Source organism: Ursus arctos, unplaced genomic scaffold, assembly GCF_023065955.2.
Source record: "Ursus arctos isolate Adak ecotype North America unplaced genomic scaffold, UrsArc2.0 scaffold_21, whole genome shotgun sequence".
Classification (NCBI taxonomy): Eukaryota; Metazoa; Chordata; class Mammalia; order Carnivora; family Ursidae; genus Ursus; species Ursus arctos.
In genome coordinates, this window is record NW_026622886.1 from 5,699,222 (window position 1) to 5,720,196 (window position 20,975).

General features: G+C 39.3%; 1 protein-coding gene across 23 annotated transcripts in view; it reads left to right on the forward strand.

Annotated features, from left to right (window-relative positions):
• RBFOX2 (RNA binding fox-1 homolog 2) overlaps window positions 1–20,975 on the forward strand; it is a 269,661-nt gene that overhangs the window by 62,106 nt on the left and 186,580 nt on the right. The window contains exon 1 of one of the 23 annotated variants that reach the window (XM_057316433.1): window positions 4,651–4,785. The exons of 21 other annotated variants lie outside the window; for them this stretch is intronic. In XM_057316433.1, the coding sequence (XP_057172416.1) occupies window positions 4,744–4,785 (42 nt within the window). In that variant the 5' untranslated portion in view covers window positions 4,651–4,743. Of the gene's footprint in view, window positions 1–4,650; window positions 4,786–20,975 lie in introns of those variants that run through there. One more of the 23 variants, XM_057316431.1, reaches the window with a different exon arrangement.

Below are 20,975 nucleotides of genomic sequence, written 5' to 3' on the forward strand. Positions count from 1 at the left end.
TGGTGAAGCATGCGACTCTTGATCTTGGGGTTGTGAGTTCGAGCCCCACATTGGGCATAAAGTTTACTTAATTAAAAAAAATAAAAAATAAACTTTGAAAAAAAAAGACCTATTCTTAGTCATTTTCAAATATACAGTATAGGATTATTAACTGTTGTCCCCATGCTGTACATTATATCTTCATGTCTTATTTATTTTATAACTGGAAGTTTGTGCCTTTTGACCACTTTCACCCATTTTGACCAATCCCCATACTCCACTTCTGGTCACCATCCACCTGTTTTCTGTGTCTATCAGTTTGCTTCTCCCCTTCCTCCCTTCCGGTTTCACATGTAAACGAGATCCTATGGTATTTGTCTTTGTCTTTTTTTTTTTTTTTTTTAAGATTTACTTATTTATTTATTTGACAGAGAGAGAGAGACAGCCAGCGAGAGAGGGAACACAGGCAGGGGGAGTGGGAGAGGAAGAAGCAGGCTCATAGCGGAGGAGCCTGATGTGGGGCTCCGTCCCAGGACTCTGGGATCAGGCCCTGAGCCGAAGGCAGACGCTTAACGACCCGAACCACCCAGGCGCCCCTAGTCTTTCTCTGTCTTATTGCACTTAGCCTAATGCCCTCCAGATCCATTCATGTTGTTGAAAACAGCAGGATTTCCTTCTTTTTATGGCTGAATAATATTCCATTGTATATATACACATTTTCTTTATCTATTCATCTATCAGTAGGTACTTAGATTGTTTCTTTGTCTTGACTATTACAAATAGAGCTGCAGTGAACATGGGGGTGCAGATATCTTTTTGAATCCCTGTTTTTGTTTTCTTCAGATAAATATCCCGAAGTAGAATTGCTGGATCATATGGTTCGATTTTTAATTTCTTGCGGAACCTCCATACTGTTTTCCATAGTGGCTGAACCAATTTAGATTCCTACCAACAGTGCACTAGTATCCTCTTTTCTTCACATTCTCACTAGCACTTGTTATTTCTTTTTGATGATAGTCATTCTAGCAGATGTGAGGTGATATCTCATTGTAGTTTTGATTTGCATTTCCCTGGCGATTAGTGATGTTGAGCCCCTTTTCATGTATCTGTTGCCCATCTGTATATCTTCTTTGGAAAAAATGTCTGTTCACATCCTCTGCACATTTTATAGTTGGATTGTTTGTTGTTTTGCTATTGAGTTGTCGGAGTTCTTTATATATTTTGGATATTAACCCCTTATCAGATATATGACTTGCAAATATTCTCTCCCATTCTGTAGGTTGCCTTTTCGTTTTGTTGATGATTTCCTTTGCTATGCAGAAGCTTTTTACTGATCTTTATTTTTATCATGGAAACTATAAAGAGAAGAACTCACCACATGGAAATCCCCTCCCCTGCAAAGGAAGTCTAACTCAAAGTAAGGCATTTTAGGAAAATCTAACCTGGATGAGGTAGAAAAATCTAAAGATGTTGCCTTGCCTTCTCTCAGTACTTGAAAATACTTGAAAGTTCTCCTCAGTTTGCCTTGTTGTCTTATGATCATACATTTGTAAATCTTTGCTCCCCCTGGAAGGCCCTCCTGCTTCCCTTACCTAAGTGAACTCCTGGAGCTCATTCTTTGGGACACCTTCTAGAGTTAGCCATTTCCTCCTGTGTACTCTCACTGTACCCACATACACCCCTGCCACAGCACATATTACACTGAACTCTGTTTACTTGTCCTCCAGTGCTTGCCTTTTGAGACTATCAACTGGCATGTGGTGGGTACATAGTAAATATTGAAAGAGAAGATGAACAATTGGGCATGTTTTCTGAAAGACAATAGCTACTTTCTAAAGAACAAAAGCCAGTTATAATATTTGACATCAGTAGATATATGTTTAAATTTTTTTTCAGAAGTGTTATTTCGCATTAATTTTTTAAAACCAGGGGTGTGTATTTACAACGAGGTGCATATTGTGGCAGTAGGAGAGAGTGATGCTAACTGGTTCACGTGGGTACCAGACACATGACCTTGGCCTCTTTAGCATCGTTCTCTAATCAGCTGATTTAATTTTAGTGGAATCCCTGGAGAAATACTTTGAAATGCTCTGGTTCCATATGCAGAATTTAGAAATCGTAAATCTAATGTATAGATCTGACTGCATTAGGGTTTATAGATTAAAACCAACAGTGTTAGGACATTATGACTAGACCAGTGTAGGCATTATGAGAGTGATGATTTTGTTCTTCTCAAATATTATAAAATTAAATTCCAGACTATGTTATCTGAAGTTTTGTCATTTCACTTCAGCATGTAATTTCTCAAGCCAATTTTAATTTAAAAAGATCTGAGTAGAATCATTGCCGTTTGTCCAGAAGTTTAGAATAATAGGATTAGAGTAATAAATTAATAAGTATTGAGTACCTGCTTAGGGTTTAATACTGTTAGGAATATGTGAAAAGTATAAGTTTGATCTTAATGTCAAGCAACATACTGATGATACATTGTATTGATGACTTAAGAAAACACAGATACAAAATGATTTTTAAATGTTCCTTTCCAACCCCAACTGTCTGTAAATAGGACGCCAAGTAGAAAAAGCAGAGGCTGCAGAGTCCAACAGATCTGGGTTAGAATCTTGGCTTTTTAAAAAATTAAAGAATGTGTTACGTAACCTTGGTCATGCTGCCATCTCTGGAACTCTTGTTTCCTTGTTTGCAAAGTGAGGTGAGAAGGTGTGCCCCTTGAAGTTGTTCGATTTTCTTCTGAGAATGAATGACAAGCCCTGTGAAACTTCCCCGGCGCAACATAAGGGCACCTGATGCTCGCATGAACGAAAGGAGCAGGTACATAGAGCTGTGTTTGCAGCGGGCCACTTAGCCCAGGCCGTTGTGGGTGGATTTCATAGTGATAACTATCATGAAGCAAGCGCAGTAATGGATTCGATGGTCATTTCGGACACTGTGATGCATCTTCCCCTTGTAGCATAGGGTGACTGACCTTCTGTTTGATTTTAAGGGTATTAAAAAGGTCTTGTAGAAGACCTCAGGAAGGTATACACAGCGAGGGTTTCACACACGGGTAGCTTGTTAGGAGTCCAGAAGGGGTGAGATAGAAAAGCACGTATCTCAAGGATGGGCTACTCAGACTGAGTTCCTTCTCCTTCTCCTTCCCCTGGAATGTGAATTTCAGTGTATTAGCAAATATTGCATCCTGTGCTGTTTTCCACAGCAGTAAAGCCTCTTCTGGATGCCTGTCTGTTAACTGGTGGGCATTTTGACTTTGCTAAATGTTCCAAATTGTTTAAATTCTGTTTGGGGTAAATGACTATTTCTTATTACATGAAATCATTTTCCTTTCCTGTTGATTTTTTTCACTGCAGAGTTGGTACCCCAGAGCTGAGTCTTTGCCCTGCAAACCGAAAATATAATTTTTCTGGGTGTGTCTTATTTTAATCCACTCCCTTTCATACTACAAGGCTCTGACCTGCTTGGAGCCTTTCCTACTCGGTTACAATTGATGCTTTGTCCTTTGGAGTCATACAGGACATAGGCAATGGGTTGATTCCATGTTGAGCTATCAAATATGGCTCTGAGAAAAAAATTACTTTCCTAGAATGGGCAGTGGGCAGCTGAGCTGGAAAATGAAACCCTGGCTCCTATTTAATCATTGTTTAGGGAGAGTGAGCAGCAGTTCAAAATCAGAGTTAGAACTAAGCAGACAACAAGCAGGGCTAGCTCCCAAATTGAGTACCAGTCACAGATTGGCTGGTGTATGAGGTGAGTACAGCTGGATTTTACCAGAAGTAGACACTGTTGGGGGAACGGTCTGTGGTTCAAGAAATTATGCATATTTTGTGGTATATCTATGCTCACGAAAGGATCATTTTCTAGAAGTTCCTGTTCTTTCTCTGGGGCTTATTCATTTCTGTTAATATTCATAGGAATTTCACTACTAATGATGTCAGCTTACTCTCTATTCAGTCCCTTTGGCCCAGGGACTTAAACTACTTTACATTAATTTTGTCAGTAATTCTTGCAACATCCCTGTGTGGGAGCTGCTTTTAGATGAGGGATGTGAGAAGTTGCTCCAGTTTCCATAGCAGGTCAGTCCCTCGGATGGGAAATTGGACCCAGGATTTGTGGTTCCAGGCTTAGCGTGTCTCCTCTGGTGGAGGAAATAATACCGAGCAAATAGCAAGAGAATCCGGTTGTAAGAGTTGAGATTTCTGCCTTTAGGCATGGAGTTTCCCAGTCCTTGGCTCGGGGTGGAAGGAAGCAGAAGTCTGACGCTCAGCACAAGAAATGTCCCAACTGTTTTTTTGACTGGTGCATACTTTTGTTCTCTTTTCCCCCTCTCTCCTGGGAGGAGAGGTGGGTGTAAGAATTTTCTGTGTGTACCAACCTTATATGTGGGTCAGTCCAGCCGTTTTCATGCTCAGCAGGTGTTGCCCGTGGGCTTTTGGGTTGGGAGCAAGGAGGTGAAGCAGCCACTTCGGGGTGGGGTTGAGAGGAGGGTGGAATGCAGGAAGGACGACGGTTCTCTGTGTTTTCTTAGTCATAGGACTCTGAATCCCAAGTAGCTAAATTTAGCTCAGGTTCCTGTTGAAAGCATCATTTTTTGGGGGGGCGGGTGGTGGGGGGAAAACGGAAAACCTTTTTGTGTATCCTGCTCCATGAAGCCAATAGGGAAGCAGGAGGAGGTGAGGTTGCCATGGAGATGGTAGCTGTGTGCAAGGGGAGAGCAGCAGGGTTTAGAATTCCAGGAAGGAAGGGAGAGTGATGTCATCAGATTCCATGGACCAGCCCAGGAACCCCTGTGAGGTTGGTGGGGAGTTGGGTGTGCGTGGGGGGTGGTGGAGTGGGAGTTTGTGCAGGGGAATTGTGACTTCAGTAAGGTGTGGGGAGTCCAGTTCAAGCAGAGAGGTTGGTTGTGTGGAATTGTGCTGGTCTGCATTAATGCCTGCTTTTTAAAAATCTGTAAATCATTCTGAATTTGCAGAATATTTTCTTTGTTGAAAAAGGATGTATTCGCTTAATGAAGAAGCTAATCTAGATGTAGAAATAATCGCCTCCTATAGTCATAGTCCCTGCAGTATTTGCGTGCCTTCATTCCTTGTGTGTGAGGGTATTTGTGCACACATTTCGGATATGTAGTTGCCTTTGTATGATGCCTTTTATGGTGCTGCATGCAGCTAAATGCTTCGTTAATGCCTGAGTACCATTATTTATTTTTCTGTGGTTGGGTGTGTAGAAATAAAACGCACTTTTTATGTTTAAAAAAATCTGAAAGAGAATCAAAACAGTTGCTTTTGCAGCAGAAAGGAAAGCTGCATGCTCCAAGACAGTCATTCTGAACATATGCTGCGTGTTCGTATTGCTAGTGAAGGGCAAGTGTGTTTCTGTTGGAATGACTGAGAGGCTCTTTCTCTCTCTTTTTTTTTCTTAAAAACAAATATCACAGAATCTGTGCATCCAAATGAGCACTGCCCTTCAAAATAGTCGCTTTGGCTGTGGTGATACAGACATTGCGCAAAACATCAAGAACTCTCGTTTGGAATCAGCTTCAGAGATGAGAGATAAGGAAAACATTTTCAATACCTAACACTGAATTTTTTATTTAAAAAAAAAAAAACACCTAGTTGATCTGAGGCTAGGTTTCTTTGAATTGGCTTTTCCTGATTTTGGGTTGTCAGAAAATCAAATCGATGTGCAAATGACAATGTTTTATCCCCGTTAAAGATATTTTAAGTCATAGATGGAGGTTCTGAAGGTATTTTCAGTTGCAGATAAAGAGCCCTTGGTGTGTTTCGTTTAGCAGTGGCAGTGTTTTGAATGATGGCAGCATCTGAGGAATAAGAGCAAAGCCTTCCTAGGGCGACATCTTCTGAGGTGACCCATTTGGATTTATTTGTTCAAGAGTGTCTGTTAAAATCAGTGACATTACCATTGGGTAATGTGGGAAGCAGCATTATGTGGTGTGTGTGAGAGCACAGACTCTTTGGAATCAGATTGGCTAAGTCTTGAACAAACCCTATTCTGCTACTCCCTGACTGACCTTGGACAAGTGACAAGTGACAGTCCCGGGGTGTGTTGGTTTCCTCATGTATAAGTAGGAATAATAGTGTTATAAGTACCAATCTGATCACGTGGTGCTTAGGCGTAAATAAGCTCATGTAAAGCACTTAGACATTTGCTGTGTTCTCAGTTGATGTTTACTTTCGTTATTGTCATGAATAATTACACATTTCTTTGAGTTACAGAATTACGAGGTAGAAGGTCCCATACACCACTGAATGTCCAGGAGCGGAGGGCGGGGGGGAAGGGGGCGGCAGTGATCTGTAGTTTTTAAATGATTCCCAGATGATTCTGATGGTCCTCCAGGTTAGGGGACACTGAGCTTCATCTATTTTGAGAATGGTCCAAGCACCAGAAGCTTCATCATTTCCTGGCAGCTTGGTAGAAATGCAGAATCTCAGGTGACCCCCCAACCCACTGAATCAGAATCTCCTTTTTAACAAATAACCCTACAGTGACCCGTATGCACGTTAAAATGTAAGAAACACTGCTTTTCTTCTACCAACAGGAGTAATTGGGTGATAACTACATGTTAGAGGTGAATTATCTTTCAGTTATTCCCTTTGGTGGAAGAGAAACAGTCTAGCTAAGCTGTTGTGTAGATGAACGTGCACTTAACCTCCCCTGCTGCTTGGCCTAGGGACGAATCCTTTTCTGGACTGAGTTATTGTGTGCCATGTATTGGAAGAGCAGAATTTTAATTGTGGCTCTGGCTCTGCCATTTACTAGCTGTTGGCCTTGGTCCAGTCATTTAACCCCTCTGCATCTTAGCCTCTTCACCTGGTAATGGAACTAATCCCTAGACCATGAAATAATGTAATAAAGTATCTAGCACATTACAATGCCTGCATGTGTTAGTGCCTTCCCCCGCCTCTTCAACCTTCTGGTAATGATCTATCTGGATGTAGTTCTGTCCCCTCAGGGCCACCAGTCGTGACCTAATAGCATCCTCCCTGTATAGGTTCCTTTCCTCTTGCGCTTCTCCCAACTATCTCGAGCATCTAATTGTACTACAGAAAACTATACGGATAGTTTTCTTTGCTGCTTTTTTCTATGGGGGCCTTTTACTTAATGGAGACTGTTTTCCAAGAGGGCTGGAAGAACTATAGGAGTTGAGTAGTTGAGCTGGTACAGGAGTCAAGGTGTGATGAGATCTGAGAGAGGCAGCTCTTTTATGAATTCTTAATAATTGACCATATGTTTAAAACAATTACGTTTGTGCTTTTAAAAAAAATGATACAGAGGGGCACCTGGGTGGCTCAGTCATTTAAGCATCCAACTCTTGATCTCCACTCAGGTCTTGATCTCCGCTCAGGTCTTGATCTCAGGGTCGAGAGTTCAAGCTCCGCACCCAGCATGGAGTATACTTAAAAAAAAAAAAAAAAAGGGCATAGTAAAAAAGTCCATAAGTTCAGATGGTTTCATTCGAGGTCTATTAGATCAGTTCCAAGCAAGAATTAACATGGTGATTATCAGAAGATAGTTGAATTGATAAGTAATGAGCACTATTTTATTCTGATCAGGGAATTAATACAGTGAGAGGAAGTTCAGAGACTTGCTCTGGGGACACCAGAAATAGATGGCAGAGACTTTAAGTTAGAGGATCGGCAGTAGTGGCCAATAGGGCGTTGGAAACAACAGCAGGAGCAGGAGATAGGTCCATTTCACTCAGTCATCCGGGTGTTAGGGGACTGAGGGATATGGCAGAATTGTGAACTCAAAGCATGTAATCAAAATTGTTATAATAGCTTTCCTCTGTAGGGTAGGTTCACTCCTAGGTGCGTTGTATGCATTATGCTTAATCTTAACGTCCCTGCAATGTATAGGCCTGATACATATATTCTACAGATTAGAAAGGTGGAGTAACTTGCCTTGGTCACTCTGCTAATAAGCAACAGGGTTGCTCTGACATTATGTTGAATAGCAGTATGAGTGATGAGACTGTTACAAAAGCTAAGTTGAAATAGCCAATATACACCAGGTAAATAAAATTTATTTTGTTTATATTGACCTTTTTGGTGAAGGTGTTAATTTAAATTAAGACTATGATATTCAACATGTTTGTCTATCTTAGAGGGATGTTTTTGAATGTTGCAGAATTTTCGTTTTGGGATATATTTCCTTTATACTCTGAGGTTAATTAAGAGCCATCTTTTTTTAAATGCCAAAGCTTGTGCGGTCTTCAGTTCATGGAAACACCAGTTTGAATTAAATAGCACAATACAAACTAATTTGTAGTGGTTATCAATTGGCATATTTAACCATAATAAGTATTTGCATAATCATGTCTATTATTTCATTCTGATCCAAATGCAGATAATTATCAATGATTCCACAAAGTGAATTTCATATTCTTAGGTAGCTTTCTAATTATTTGAAAGAACCCCGAACTTGCAGTTGGAAGACTCGGGTTCCATGCCCCTTTTTGTTCTTTACTGCCTGTGAGACCTTGTACATGTCACTTCACCTTAAGAAGTCTGAACTTGAATTTCCCTTATCAATCAAACAAGAATAGTGGTCTCTATTTGGCAGGATTGTTATGAATAAGAGGATGTGTTTGATACAAGTTCTGCCTCTCACTGACTATAACCAGGAGAAAGGCATTTCAAACCTTCTGCTACTTTGGTTTTCTTATCTGTAAGGTCTGTCTGTGGGTGAGTGTGGGGTGAGGTGAAGAGAGTGCAGGTAAGGGAGCTGGATTGGAATTAGATGGTCTCTGTGGTCCCCTCAAGACCTGTGTTCTGTAATTGTCAGATCTGCCTATGTTTTGTGGGTGGTGAGGTGTTCTGTACAAATAAGGCATTGTTTCTCAGTCTCATTATTGTTCTTTAGCTTGATATCCTCTTAAGGAACAGGTACTGTACATATCACTTTCATGTATTATCTTAGTTAATCTTTGTAACAACCCCATGAGGTAGGTGGTGTTATTTAGAAGGGGAAGAATTTGAGGCTCAGAGATGAACTAATGTTTTATGATCATGGACATTTAAGTGTCAAGGACATAGGTCATTGTGATACCAACAACTGTACTTTCCTTTCTGTACCTTTCTATGCATAGAATTATTTGTGACATGTCAAAGCTAGGAAGTATTTGTGGACTTACTATGCCACAGACAGATTGCTTCTTAGGCCCATTATATAGTAATGAGGAATTCAGTAATTTTTTTTTTCTAACCTGTGGTGTATCATTGGGAGAATATACAAAGATGTATAAGATGTAGTTTGAGAGCATAAGGTCTATTTGGAAATAGAAGGCATAGACATTTACATAATACGTTTAGAAATCAGTCTGTGGCAGAATAAAGTCAAATAATGCTCAGTAAATGCTGTAGTTGTTTTAAGAAGGGAGTAGTTAGTATGGGCTGAAGGTTGTTTTGCAAGCTTTTTTTGACCATGACCCATGATAAGAGATCCATTTTATGTGACAACGTAGTATATAAATATTTATATGTATATATGTGACTAAAACAAATTTCATGAAATAATTCTTACCTTAACTAAATGTACTTGATTCTTTCTTTTTAAAAATTCTATTCTAGTCTAGTCTAGTGATTCTTAAAAGTGTGGATGATGGAACCCTCAAGTTGCTTTTTTTTTTTTTTTTAAGATTTTATTTATTTATTTGACAGAGAGAGCCAGAGAGCACAAGTGGGGGGAATGGCAGAGGGAGACGGAGAACCAGGCTCCTCACTGAGCAGGGAGCCTGATGCAGGGCTCCATCCCAGGACCCTGGGATCATGACCTGAGCCGAAGGCAGACGCTTAACCAACTGAGCCACCTAGGTGCCCCCTCAAGGCTCTTTTTAAGAGGGTCTTTAAGGTCAGAACTATTTTTATAATCGCACTAAGATATCCTTTTCCTTTTCCTCTGTGAGTATATTTGCAGTGATGTTGCATAAGCAGTGATGGGTAGAACTACTGATACCCCAGCACAATCAATGCAGTGTGACAGATTGTACTCATAGTCATATTCTTAGCCACACACACTTGCAGCTAAAGAAGGAAAAAAAGCTAATTTCACTTAAGAACGTTCTCTATATGGGGCGCCTGGGTAGCGCAGTCGTTAAGCGTCTGCCTTCGGCTCGGTGTGATCCCGGCGTTCTGGGATCGAGCCCCACATCGGGCTCCTCTGCTGGGAGCCTGCCTCTTCCTCTCCCACTCTCCGTGCTTGTGTTCCCTCTCTCGCTGGCTGTCTCTCTCTATCAAATAAATAAATAAAAAAGTCTTTAAAAAAAAAAAAAGAATGTTCTCTATGAAGCAGTAAAAATTATTACTATTATTAAATCTCCACCTTAATTATGCATCTTGTTAGAATCCTTTGTGGCAAAGTGGGTAATACATGTAAAGGCATTTTTGCATACTGAGTATGAGGGTTATCTCAAGGAGAAACACTTTCGTGATTGTTTTGAGTTGCCAGCTGAACTAGCCACTTTTTTCATGGAACACCATATTTGCTTAAAAATCAAATTGGCTATTGTTATTTAGACTTGGGTATTTGGCAGACATTTTATTGAAAATGAAGTGAGCCTGTTTTCAAAGGTATCTGATAAAATTTGAGCTTTCAAGGAAAATTCTGATTGAAATTAGGATTTCAGAAAACTTGTGTCCTGGACAATGGGCTTGACAGCTCTAATACTTAGACTTTTCCGATGATAGTGATGGTGATACTAGAATATGAATTTTTTTGGTATTATGTAATGGAACATGTCAACATTTAGAAGATCTTGTAACTTAGTGAACTAGTATTTTATAAATCAACAATGCATAATGTTAAATAATCATAATAGGTAAAAATCCATTCAAAATGTAAGACCAGTGGATTTTGATATAACAGGGTATGAAGAAGACTATTATAATACTCCTACCTTTTTTTTTTTTTTTTAAGTAGGCTCCATGCCCAGTGTGGAGCCCAACACAGGGCTTGAACTCATGACCCTGAGATCAAGACTTGAGCTGATATCAAGAGTTAAACTCCTAACTGACTGAGCCACCCGGGCACCCCAATACTCCTACCTTTTTCAAATACATATCTATGGAAGGCTAGATTTTCTTCTTATATTTCAACCAAAATAACATAATATCACAGATTGAATGCAGAAGCAGATAGGACATTCTAGCCATCTTCTTTTAAGTTGGATATGAAAGATAGTTGCAAAAATGTAGAACATAAAACTGTTCTTACTAAATTGTCTTTTTATTAAACGTAGTTAATTTTCATAAAATATTTTTATGTTAGCAAAATGGTTTACTATTGGTGTTTTAAAATGAATTGACAAATATTTTTTAAAATGCTCAGTTTTAGTTTTTAATAGGCAAATACCAATACTTACAACCCACATAAATAAAATTCTTTGGAAGCTTTCATAATTTTTAAGAAAGTGAAAAGATCCTAAGACCAAAAAGTTTGAGAATTGCCACTCTTTTTTTTTTTTCTTCTAAATAATGATTGATACATCTTTGGTATGTCATGAATGGTCTTGACCCACAGCTTGAAAAAGTAATGAGCTAGAGTTACAGGAATTGCCTTGTGAAGGGAGCTAGGACTTTGCTAGATTTTACCTAAGTTGAATTGATGTGGGAGAACACCCTAAGATGTGAAGTAAATTGAGTAAAGTTTTTATCTGGAAATAGCTGTTTGCAATCATCCTGCAAATCCCATTCGAATCTTGTCTTCTGTGATTTCCCCTTGTGATTTCTTCATGCCTTTCTTACTCCATTACCAGCCGTGTATACTTGTTCCCTCTGGGCCTCATATTTCTATTTTACTGCATGATTCATGTTGTATTTATTTACGTGCCTCCCTCTCTTACCAGACTATGAGTTCCTTAAGAGAAGAATTAGTAACCTTTCTGTTTCTACCATGGTACCAGACCCAAGAAAGTCACTTAGTAAATGTTTGTTGAAAGAATAAATACATGGGGAGGAAAAAAGGAATGATCAGGTGAGGCCAGATTTAGGATGTTTGGAGCTTGATCATGTAAGCAGTGGAGGGCCATCAGCATGGGAGTGATATGGATGGCGTTTTATGAAATTAAGCCTGGCCCCAGTAAGAAAAGTGGGAAGAGATGGATGGAGGCTGCTGGACTAGCCAAAAAACTATTATAGTAATTTAGGCTTGAGTCAGGTGACCCTGGCCTGGATTAAGGTGAATGCTCTTGTCATAGCTAATGAAAGACGTATATCCTGAGGAATATTTACAAAAACATAACACAGTAATACACATGCTACCTAACATTTATTGCATACTTATAATATCCCGAATACTGTGTTAAGGGCTCATGTAATCTTTACAGCATCTTTGAGAGGTATTGTTATTTCCATTTTTTTTTGTTAGTTCCATTTTTTGATAGTTAAAAAGAAATAATACATGTTCATTGTTGAAAAATTTGAAAATACAGAGGGGTGGAAGAAAAATAATGTGTATCACTAATAAATCCAAACTCAACACCAAAACATATAATCACTAAACATTTTGGGATATATCCTTTTAGACTTAAAAAAGAGTTATGTCTATGTGCTATATATATGCTTGCACATAAAGAAATCCTGAATATAAGGATTTGTGGTGTTTCCCCATTCAAAGGATGGGCTGCCCTAAATGTGGAAACTTTTAGGGATGTTGATGAAATAGGCAAATGTCTCTAAAATGTTAATTTGGTCTATTCATATGTATCCAAAATAATATACAAATTATATAAGTAGAAACATTTTGTCTTCTGTGGTTCTTCTATACGTACTCTGCATCAGTATCTGTATCATTGCTTAGAACCCTTTGAAATCTTCAGACAATTTTTTAGGTTATATGTTGAGAGACAGCACTCTCCTATCTATTATAGCTGCAGATGATTTTATTTCAAGCTGTAAGTATCCATTCAGATGACATCGGGAAGGTTGGTTTTCTTTATTTACACCATGTTGTATACTGCATTGCTTAACAAAATTGTTTTTATTGAGATGAAATTCACCTAATATTAAATTTTTAAAGTGAACAGTTTGGTGGTATTGATTACGTTCACAGTGTTGTGTAGCCACCACCCCTACTTCCAGACATTTTCATCACCCCCAGAAGAACTGCATACCCAGTAAGGAGTCACCCTCCATTTCCCCTTCTCCTGAGCTCCCGACAGCCAATAGTCTGCTTTCTGCCTCTATGAATTTACCTGTTCTGCACATTTCATATAAATGGAATCATATAATATGCGACTTTTTGTGTCTGGCTCCTTTCACTTAGCATCATGTTTTCAGGGTTCATCCATATTGTGGCATGTACCAGTACTTTGTTTCTTTATGAAAAGATTCAGCTATAAAGCTGAATCCTTTTCCTTTGTACGTATATACCACAATTTGTTTATCTCTTCGTTAGTGGATGAACATTTGTGTTTCCATCTCTTTTTTTTTTTTTTTTTAAGATTTTATTTATTTGACAGAGAGAGACAGCCAGCGAGAGAGGGAACACAAGCAGGGGGAGTGGGAGAAGAAGAAGCAGGCTCACAGTGAAAGAGCCTGATGTGGGGCTCGAACCCAGATCGCCGGGATCACGCCCTGAGCTGAAGGCAGACGCCTAACCGCTGTGCCACCCAGGCACCCCTGTGTTTCCATCTCTTATCTGTTGTGCATAATGCTGTGATGAATCTATGTGTACGAGTATTTATTTGAGTATCTGTTTTCAGTTCTTCTGGGAATATACCTAGGAGTGGAATTGCTGGGCCATATGGTAGCTCTATATTTAACTTTTTGAGGAACCATCAAATTGTTTTCTGTAGCAGCTGCACCATTTTATATTCCTACCAGCAATGTGCAAGGGTTTGTCAATTTATTTTTAATGAGGAACACAATAAGATGGGGAAAGTAGAGAGAAAATATGTGTGGCCTTTGAGTTTATTAGAGCTTTTATCTCAGATTTTGCCTGATGGACTTATTAAATATTTAGCATCACTTCAGCACTAAGAATGAAATTTAGCTTAAGGAAATGTATCTAATCTATTTTAAGTGGTAACAGACTAAGAAGTGAAGATCAGAGAAGTGAGAGAAGGGAAATTTAAATAGACTTAAAATTCCTTGAAGGCGGAGGACCTATTCATCTTTGTGTCCTCTGCATTTAATAAAATACTTGGCATGTGATAGGTTGTATTGGGGGTCCCCCAGACGGTCCTAGGTCCAGCAATTCACTAGGATGCACAGAACTCAACATATAGTTAATATGCATGGTTTGTAGTCATTGTCATGGCTGTGAATTATAACAGTGAAATGCTATAAAACAGAATCAGCAATGGGAAAGAGTGCATGGGGATGAAGTCCAGAAGAAATTAGGCTCAAGCTTCCAAGAGTTCTCTCCCAGTGGAGTCACACAGGATGTGCCTATTTCCTTCAGCAGCAGTCTGTAACAATGTTGTCTACCGGGGAAGCTCATTAGAGACAGTGCTGAGATTTTTCTTTTTGGTGGGGTAAGTGGGAAGGGTTGTTCACAGAGGGACCTCTACCTGCTATACACCCCGAATCCAGACTTTCAGAAGGAAATGTTCAGCATAAACCGTATTTGCACAATTTTGGCACGGTGGGCCACTCTTTTATCAGTTCTGGGGATACCCTCCCAAAATGAAATCTAAGTTCTCAGACACCAACCAGGGCCAACCTCGCAAGCTGCCCTTTCTAAGGATGGCAGTCAAGCCTTCTCTATTCTTTTCCTGTCCATAGCTGTTTTAGTTCCTTAAAAAGTGTTGCTAGGTTCTGTGAAGAAAGGTAAATGCCATCGTTGAGAACCAGCAGGGACTTCGGTGTCAGACAGACCTGGATTTGTATTATTGTAGGCAAATTGCGTAGTTTTCTGAGCCTTATTTTCTTACTATAGAGAAATATATCATAAAGTTTAATGAGAATACCAAGTGATAATGTATAGAAAACACTAAGCATAATGTCTGCCCTGTGTATATAGTAAGTGGCTGTTAACATTTTGTTTCAGCTCATCCGTATTAAGAAGTAAAGAGAACTCAAAAGAACAGCAGATGTAATATAATAACAGGTATAATATAGTGTAATAATGTGGTATATGATAACATAGCATTGATACAATTAATATAGCAATTACCCCTCGGGCTGAGATAAAGCACCCAAAAACAGAGCTGTCCTCCCCCTCCCCCTGCCCCCATCTCCTGCACCAGGTGCTGAGATCTAGACTTTGTTGGAGAGGCACGGCTGTGGCTCTCTGAGTGGGAGAGCTCTCTGAGTCCCTGTGATGCCAGACCTGCAGAACTTGTTGGAAATCTGCCTTTTAAAAAGTTGCCAGAAATCTACCTTTGAGGGTACAGGTTTTCTCTCCCATCCGAAAGTAGAGCATTCCTATGAAACGTAAGCCTACATGGAGTAAAGTGAAGAAACGATTACCATTAATAGAGATGGAAAAAAATTTGAGCATTTCTAGACCCCCAAAATAACTTCTCTTAGGTGTTTTTGATACTTTCAGACACATCTTGCTAACTGATGCACAAAACAGAGATAAAGCCCAGCTGCTCCCGGATACAGTTTAGAGAGAGGCAGCTTGATGCTGTGAGTGTGGCTTTTTGGGAAGGAGCTCGGTGGTGCCACGGTAGCTGCTGGAGGTGGGCGCTGCCTCCGTCATGGCTTGCTACAAAACAGACACGGAACACATTTCACTTTTTGCCTTTCTTTGTGAAAGCAAAAATCCTCTTTGGATTTCTTTCAGTTAGCAAAACCAGATACTAATGTAGGTTTTTCTTTAGAGCGAAGTGGTGTAAGACAAACTTGCAAAAGGAAGGGGGACAGCTATCCTGAGGAAAGCTGTTCACAGGGAGTTGTCTTACCAGACGTACTCTGCTGTATCCCAGCCCAAAAGGGGGTTACCAGGGGAAGGTACTGGCAGCTGGGTGCTGCTGCCTGCTGTTACGTGCTTCAGGAGCCAGGAAGGAGGAAGACCCCTTGTCCTGTAAGAAACTGCTGAGAAGGCACATGGGGACTTGGAAGCAAAACCCTTTCCCCCCTAGAGTGTATTTCTTGTGCCCTCTACTGACACAGCTTGACATAATGCGTGCTGTCAAAGGAAAAACACTTAAAAGGCCCTGATCCATTTTCACAGAGCAGGCAAAAAGGGTAAATGTGGACCTGAGAGTCAACTAATGGCTAACCAGCATATGGGTGGAATGCATATTTAATTCCAGATGCTCAGAAACCAGGAAGAAGATGGCAAATAGAGACCTAAGGAACTTCAAGTATAAGCCACATGCAAAAAATTTGGACCCTTGCCTTATACCATATACAAAAATTAACTCAGAATGGATCTAAGACCTGAACACAAGATCTAAAAGTGTAAAACTCTAAGAAGAAAATGCAGGGCTAAATCTTCATGACCTTGGATTTGGCAATAGATTCTTGGGTGTGACACTAAAAGCGCAGATTTGAAAAAACAGATAAATTGAACTTCATGAAAATGAAAAACTTTTGTGCATCAAAGGATGCATACCATCACCTGAATGGAAAAGTAGCCCCGGATGGGAGAAGATATTTATAAATCCTATATCTAATAAGGGATTAATATCCAAAATATTTAAAGAACTCCTACAACTCAACAACAAAAAAACAGGTTCTAGGTTGTTTCTTGGAAAGTGTCTTTGCCCCAAGTATTTTTGCCGGATAACTTATTGGCTGGAGGACAATTTTGAGATAAAAGGTAAAAAAAAATAACTGGTTGACAGTTTGACAGTGGTTTCCATCAAGTGGTTGACAGTTTGGTTTTATTTCTCTATTGACGTAGTACTCCTATTTTTATATTATATAAATCTTAGTCCTCCTATGGTCCATATAGTGGCACAGAGTTTTGAATCCCTTATTTCCCATAGAATTTTGAAATGTCTGTCAGCAAACATGTGACAGGATGGCAAGAACAACAGTGTAGATGGCTTTCACAATGCAGTACAAAGCCTAGTTATAAATAGACACCCTAGTATTTGGAAACTGAGACCTTTTTTAATGAAGGAAGAAATTTTAGTGAAAAAAGGAAAAGTGAGATGCTGAACAAGGAGACCAATCAGGAGGCCAAAAAAAAAAAAAAAAGTATAATACTATGAATGAAAGACTGTGAAGACAAGTGATTAGGTATAATCCACAATAGCTATTGCTGTGAATCTACACTATGCATTTTGAGTGTATTCAAGTATTTTGTATTTCCCAGTAGTCTTTTTAATTTTATTATTCATTTTTCATGTTTCATTATGTCCTTTTTGATGAATGTCATTTTGTGAATTTATCTTTGATGGCAAAATTGCTTTATGGCCACTTAGTTATGCAGTGAAAATGTTTGCAGAAAAAATGCTTGTGGCAAAATTGTTTATGGTGAAAATACCAGACATGAAAGAAACAGCCTGATTAAGAAATTGGCAAAAGACTTGAATAGACATTTCTCCAAAGAAGATATACAAATGCCCAGTAAGCACTTGGAATGATGCTCAACATCACTAATCATAGGGGCAATGCAAATCAAGACGGCAATGAAACAATAGTTCACAGTCATTATAATGGCTATTGTAAAAAACAAACAAAAACAAGAAAATAAGTGTTGGCAAGGATGTGGAGAAATCAGAATCTTTGTGTATTCCTGGAGGGAATGTAAAATGGTGCAGCTACGGAGGAAAGGGGTATATGATTCCTCAAAATGTTAAACATAGAATTACCAGTAAACCAGCCCTTCTGCTTCTGAATGTATACCCACAGAACTGAAAGCAGGGACTCCAACAGATATCTGTACACCCATGTTCCTAGTAGCATTATTCACAGTAGCCAGACCCATGTTCCTAGTAGCATTATTCACAGTAGCCAGAAGGTGGAAGCAGACCAATCTACATGAGCAGATGAATGGTTAAACAAAATGGGGTCTGTCTATACAGTGGAATATTATTCAGCCTTAAAAAGGAGGAAATTCTGACTTAGGCTACAATGTGGATGAACTTGGAAGACATTATGTTGAATAAAATAAGCCTGTGACGAAAGGATATGAGTCCACTTAGATGAGGAACCTAAAGTAGTCAAATTTATAGAGACAGAGTAGAATGGTGGTTGCTGGGGGTCGGGGAAGGGAAGAATGGGGAGCTTAATGACTTACAGAGTTTCAGGTAGAGAGAGTTGTGGAGATGGATGTGCTGATGGTCACAACAGTGTGAGTGTACTTAATGCCACAGGACTGTAGACTTAAAAATGGTTGATTTTATATTATTTGTATGTAACCACAATTTTTTAAAAAAGGAAAAAATAGAAATCGCTGAAGAGTATTTATAGTATGATCTCAAACCTTAGTACAGGGAGGGGTAGATTGAAGTAGAATTTTATTATTAATGTACTTCAAAATATAATTTAGTTATCATGATTGGATTTTAATTAAAAAATAAGAGAATGGATTTTTAAGGAAATTTAAGAACTTGGAGTGTTAGCCAATCAGGAATTGATCCCAGTAGAGTGGCCTGCTTAGCTATATGAAGCATACATATATCACAAAAGGCCAAGTCGCTTTGGTCTCCTTAGAGCTAATCTCATTGGTTTCTCTCATTGAACGCTGGAATGGATTCACAACATGACTAATTTTTATCTAGTTTTCGACTACCTTCAGCGATGCCGGATGGCCATTTAGCACATATTTCTAAAGAACTGCCTTTAGAGTAAGCTAAGAAAAATTGAAGGTTAGTTATTTGGAAATTTGTGACTTGGTAGCAATGAGTCCCACAGATTGATCAGCTTTCTCTCTCAAGTCATTTGCAGCTGATAGACATGGGGGAGTTCCACACAACTCCTTCACAGCGTGTTAAATACTGTGCCGGATAAGCTCTACCACAATTATCTCCTTTAATCATCACAACTTTATGAGGTAGAGTTTATCTATTACACATTTGAGAAAATTGAGGCTCAGAGAGATGAAGTGATTTGCCCAGAGTCACAGAGTTAGAAAATGATACCGCCAGTATTTGAGTCTACATCTCTTTCACTCCCAAAGCCCCTGCTTTCTGCAGTGTATCATGAAAGGAGCTATTTGTAGCTGCAATTAGCAGAGTCTGAGACATGAACTGCTTCTGTGATTTGAGAGACAAGAGTTCTCAGCTCTAGGTTCTCTTTTCTGTCTGCTTAATCGAAGTACTTAAGACAGTACTTTGAGCCTCAGTTTCCTCACCTATAAAGAAAAGAGATTTGATTGGTTATCTTTTCGGAACCTGTCACTGTTACTGAAAAGAAGAAATTTTAGTGTGTTCCAAAGATGAGCTGCGAGGATCCAATAAATCGCTGTCAGATTTTAACATGAAACATGTTACTTATACAAGGGGATTTTTTTTTTTTTTTTTTTTTTTGTAACTTAAAAAGCATGTTTGGGGTGGGAGGCGGTAAGTGGGAAAAAGTACTTTCATCGGTTGTCTTGATTAGGATGTAGAATAAATTATGTTTTATTTTATTGGAGTGTGAAAGCTTAGTTTACCAGTTACCAGTAGGACTTATGTTGAGATTATGTTGTTAGATACTACCAGATTCTTATCCCTTGCAAGTCTTCATCTCGTTTCTGGGTACCTTGAACACTGTATGGCTTGGAAGCAGAATGATACCCTCTGGTTGCTTAGCAATCTCTCTTCCAGAACCAAAGGTGCCTGTTGCTGGCCTTGGCTTTTGCACGCAGCAGCATATGGAATTTAGGTACGTCTTCAGTTCCTGTGGTGTTCCCTTCCATGTCCATCCTTGAAAAACAGTAACTTTGGCTGCAAAACAGGGTAGTGAAATATCTTGGGAAACTTGATGTGCTTTTTCCAGCCAGTGTGGTTTAAATCAACCTTTCCTTCCGTTGTTAAATGTGTGTAGGGTAATGGGAAGTTCATTTTCAACCGCGAATAAGTTGGTGAAAAATCTGGGCTTGTTACCATTGCCCAAGTTTTGCTTGTAGTGGACAGCTTCGTTTCTTTCCTTTGCTTCTTTTTACTCACCTCTCCCCAAATTGCCTGGTGGTAAGAATTTAATTGTTCCATTCTCAGTATTTTTCTTTCCCTTTCATTTTGTGAAATGGGTTTGATTTTGTTAGACACAAAAGAAAGACAATGGGATGGATTTTGTTGTTGTTGTTGTTGTTGCTTGGTGTAACTTCTTCGTGCATTTCTGGTTTTCTCCACCCTTCCCCCAGACAGCCCTGTCAGTGGTAGAAGCCAGTAAGAAATGCTCTTGTAATAAATCTCTGGACATTGAACACGTGATCTGTTAAGCAGGTGAAACCAGGGGAGATTGGCAGAGGGTGTCTTCCTTAGGCTCCTTTTAATGTTTTTTGGGTCATTCCATTGCTCAGGAGTTATGGCTAGAGTATTCTGTCACTACTATCTTTCCATGAGAATGCAGGGAGTTTTTGATCAGTATTAATTTCTCCTGACACTTCTCTTTTAGCTGTATTTTAAAAATGCTTGAGGAAGCAGTGCCTATTGCATTTCCTGTCAGGTGCAGTATTTGGGTATTTTTGCAATGGGCAAGTATTTGGCTAATCATTCAGAAATCGTATTGACTTTCAGAATCATTTAGGAGAGTAGCTTTAGAAACCCTGCTGTCTTGTAAGCGCGCATCAGTCACCGTGCTGAGGTGTGGTCCTCCAGTGAGCAGCCACCCCATTCCCACACACACTGCTCCAGAAGATCCTCGGGAGGCCTGAGGTTTGTTGTTGTTGTTGTTGTTTTAAATAGATGTTAGTTATGGTATCAGTTACATTATCTTGTAATTATTATAAGTTTGAGCTCCTCAGGGGCAAGGATACCAACTCTGCATTTGTCATAGGCAATTATTCAATCAGTCTTACTGAGTAAAGGAAGGATTCTTTTGCTTAAATGGATTTTTCAAACATAGGTGCATGTGGGAGCCTCCCGTGAAAGAATACGAAAGTCAGGTGCTAATTTTCTTCTTTCAGTGACCACTTCACAAGCA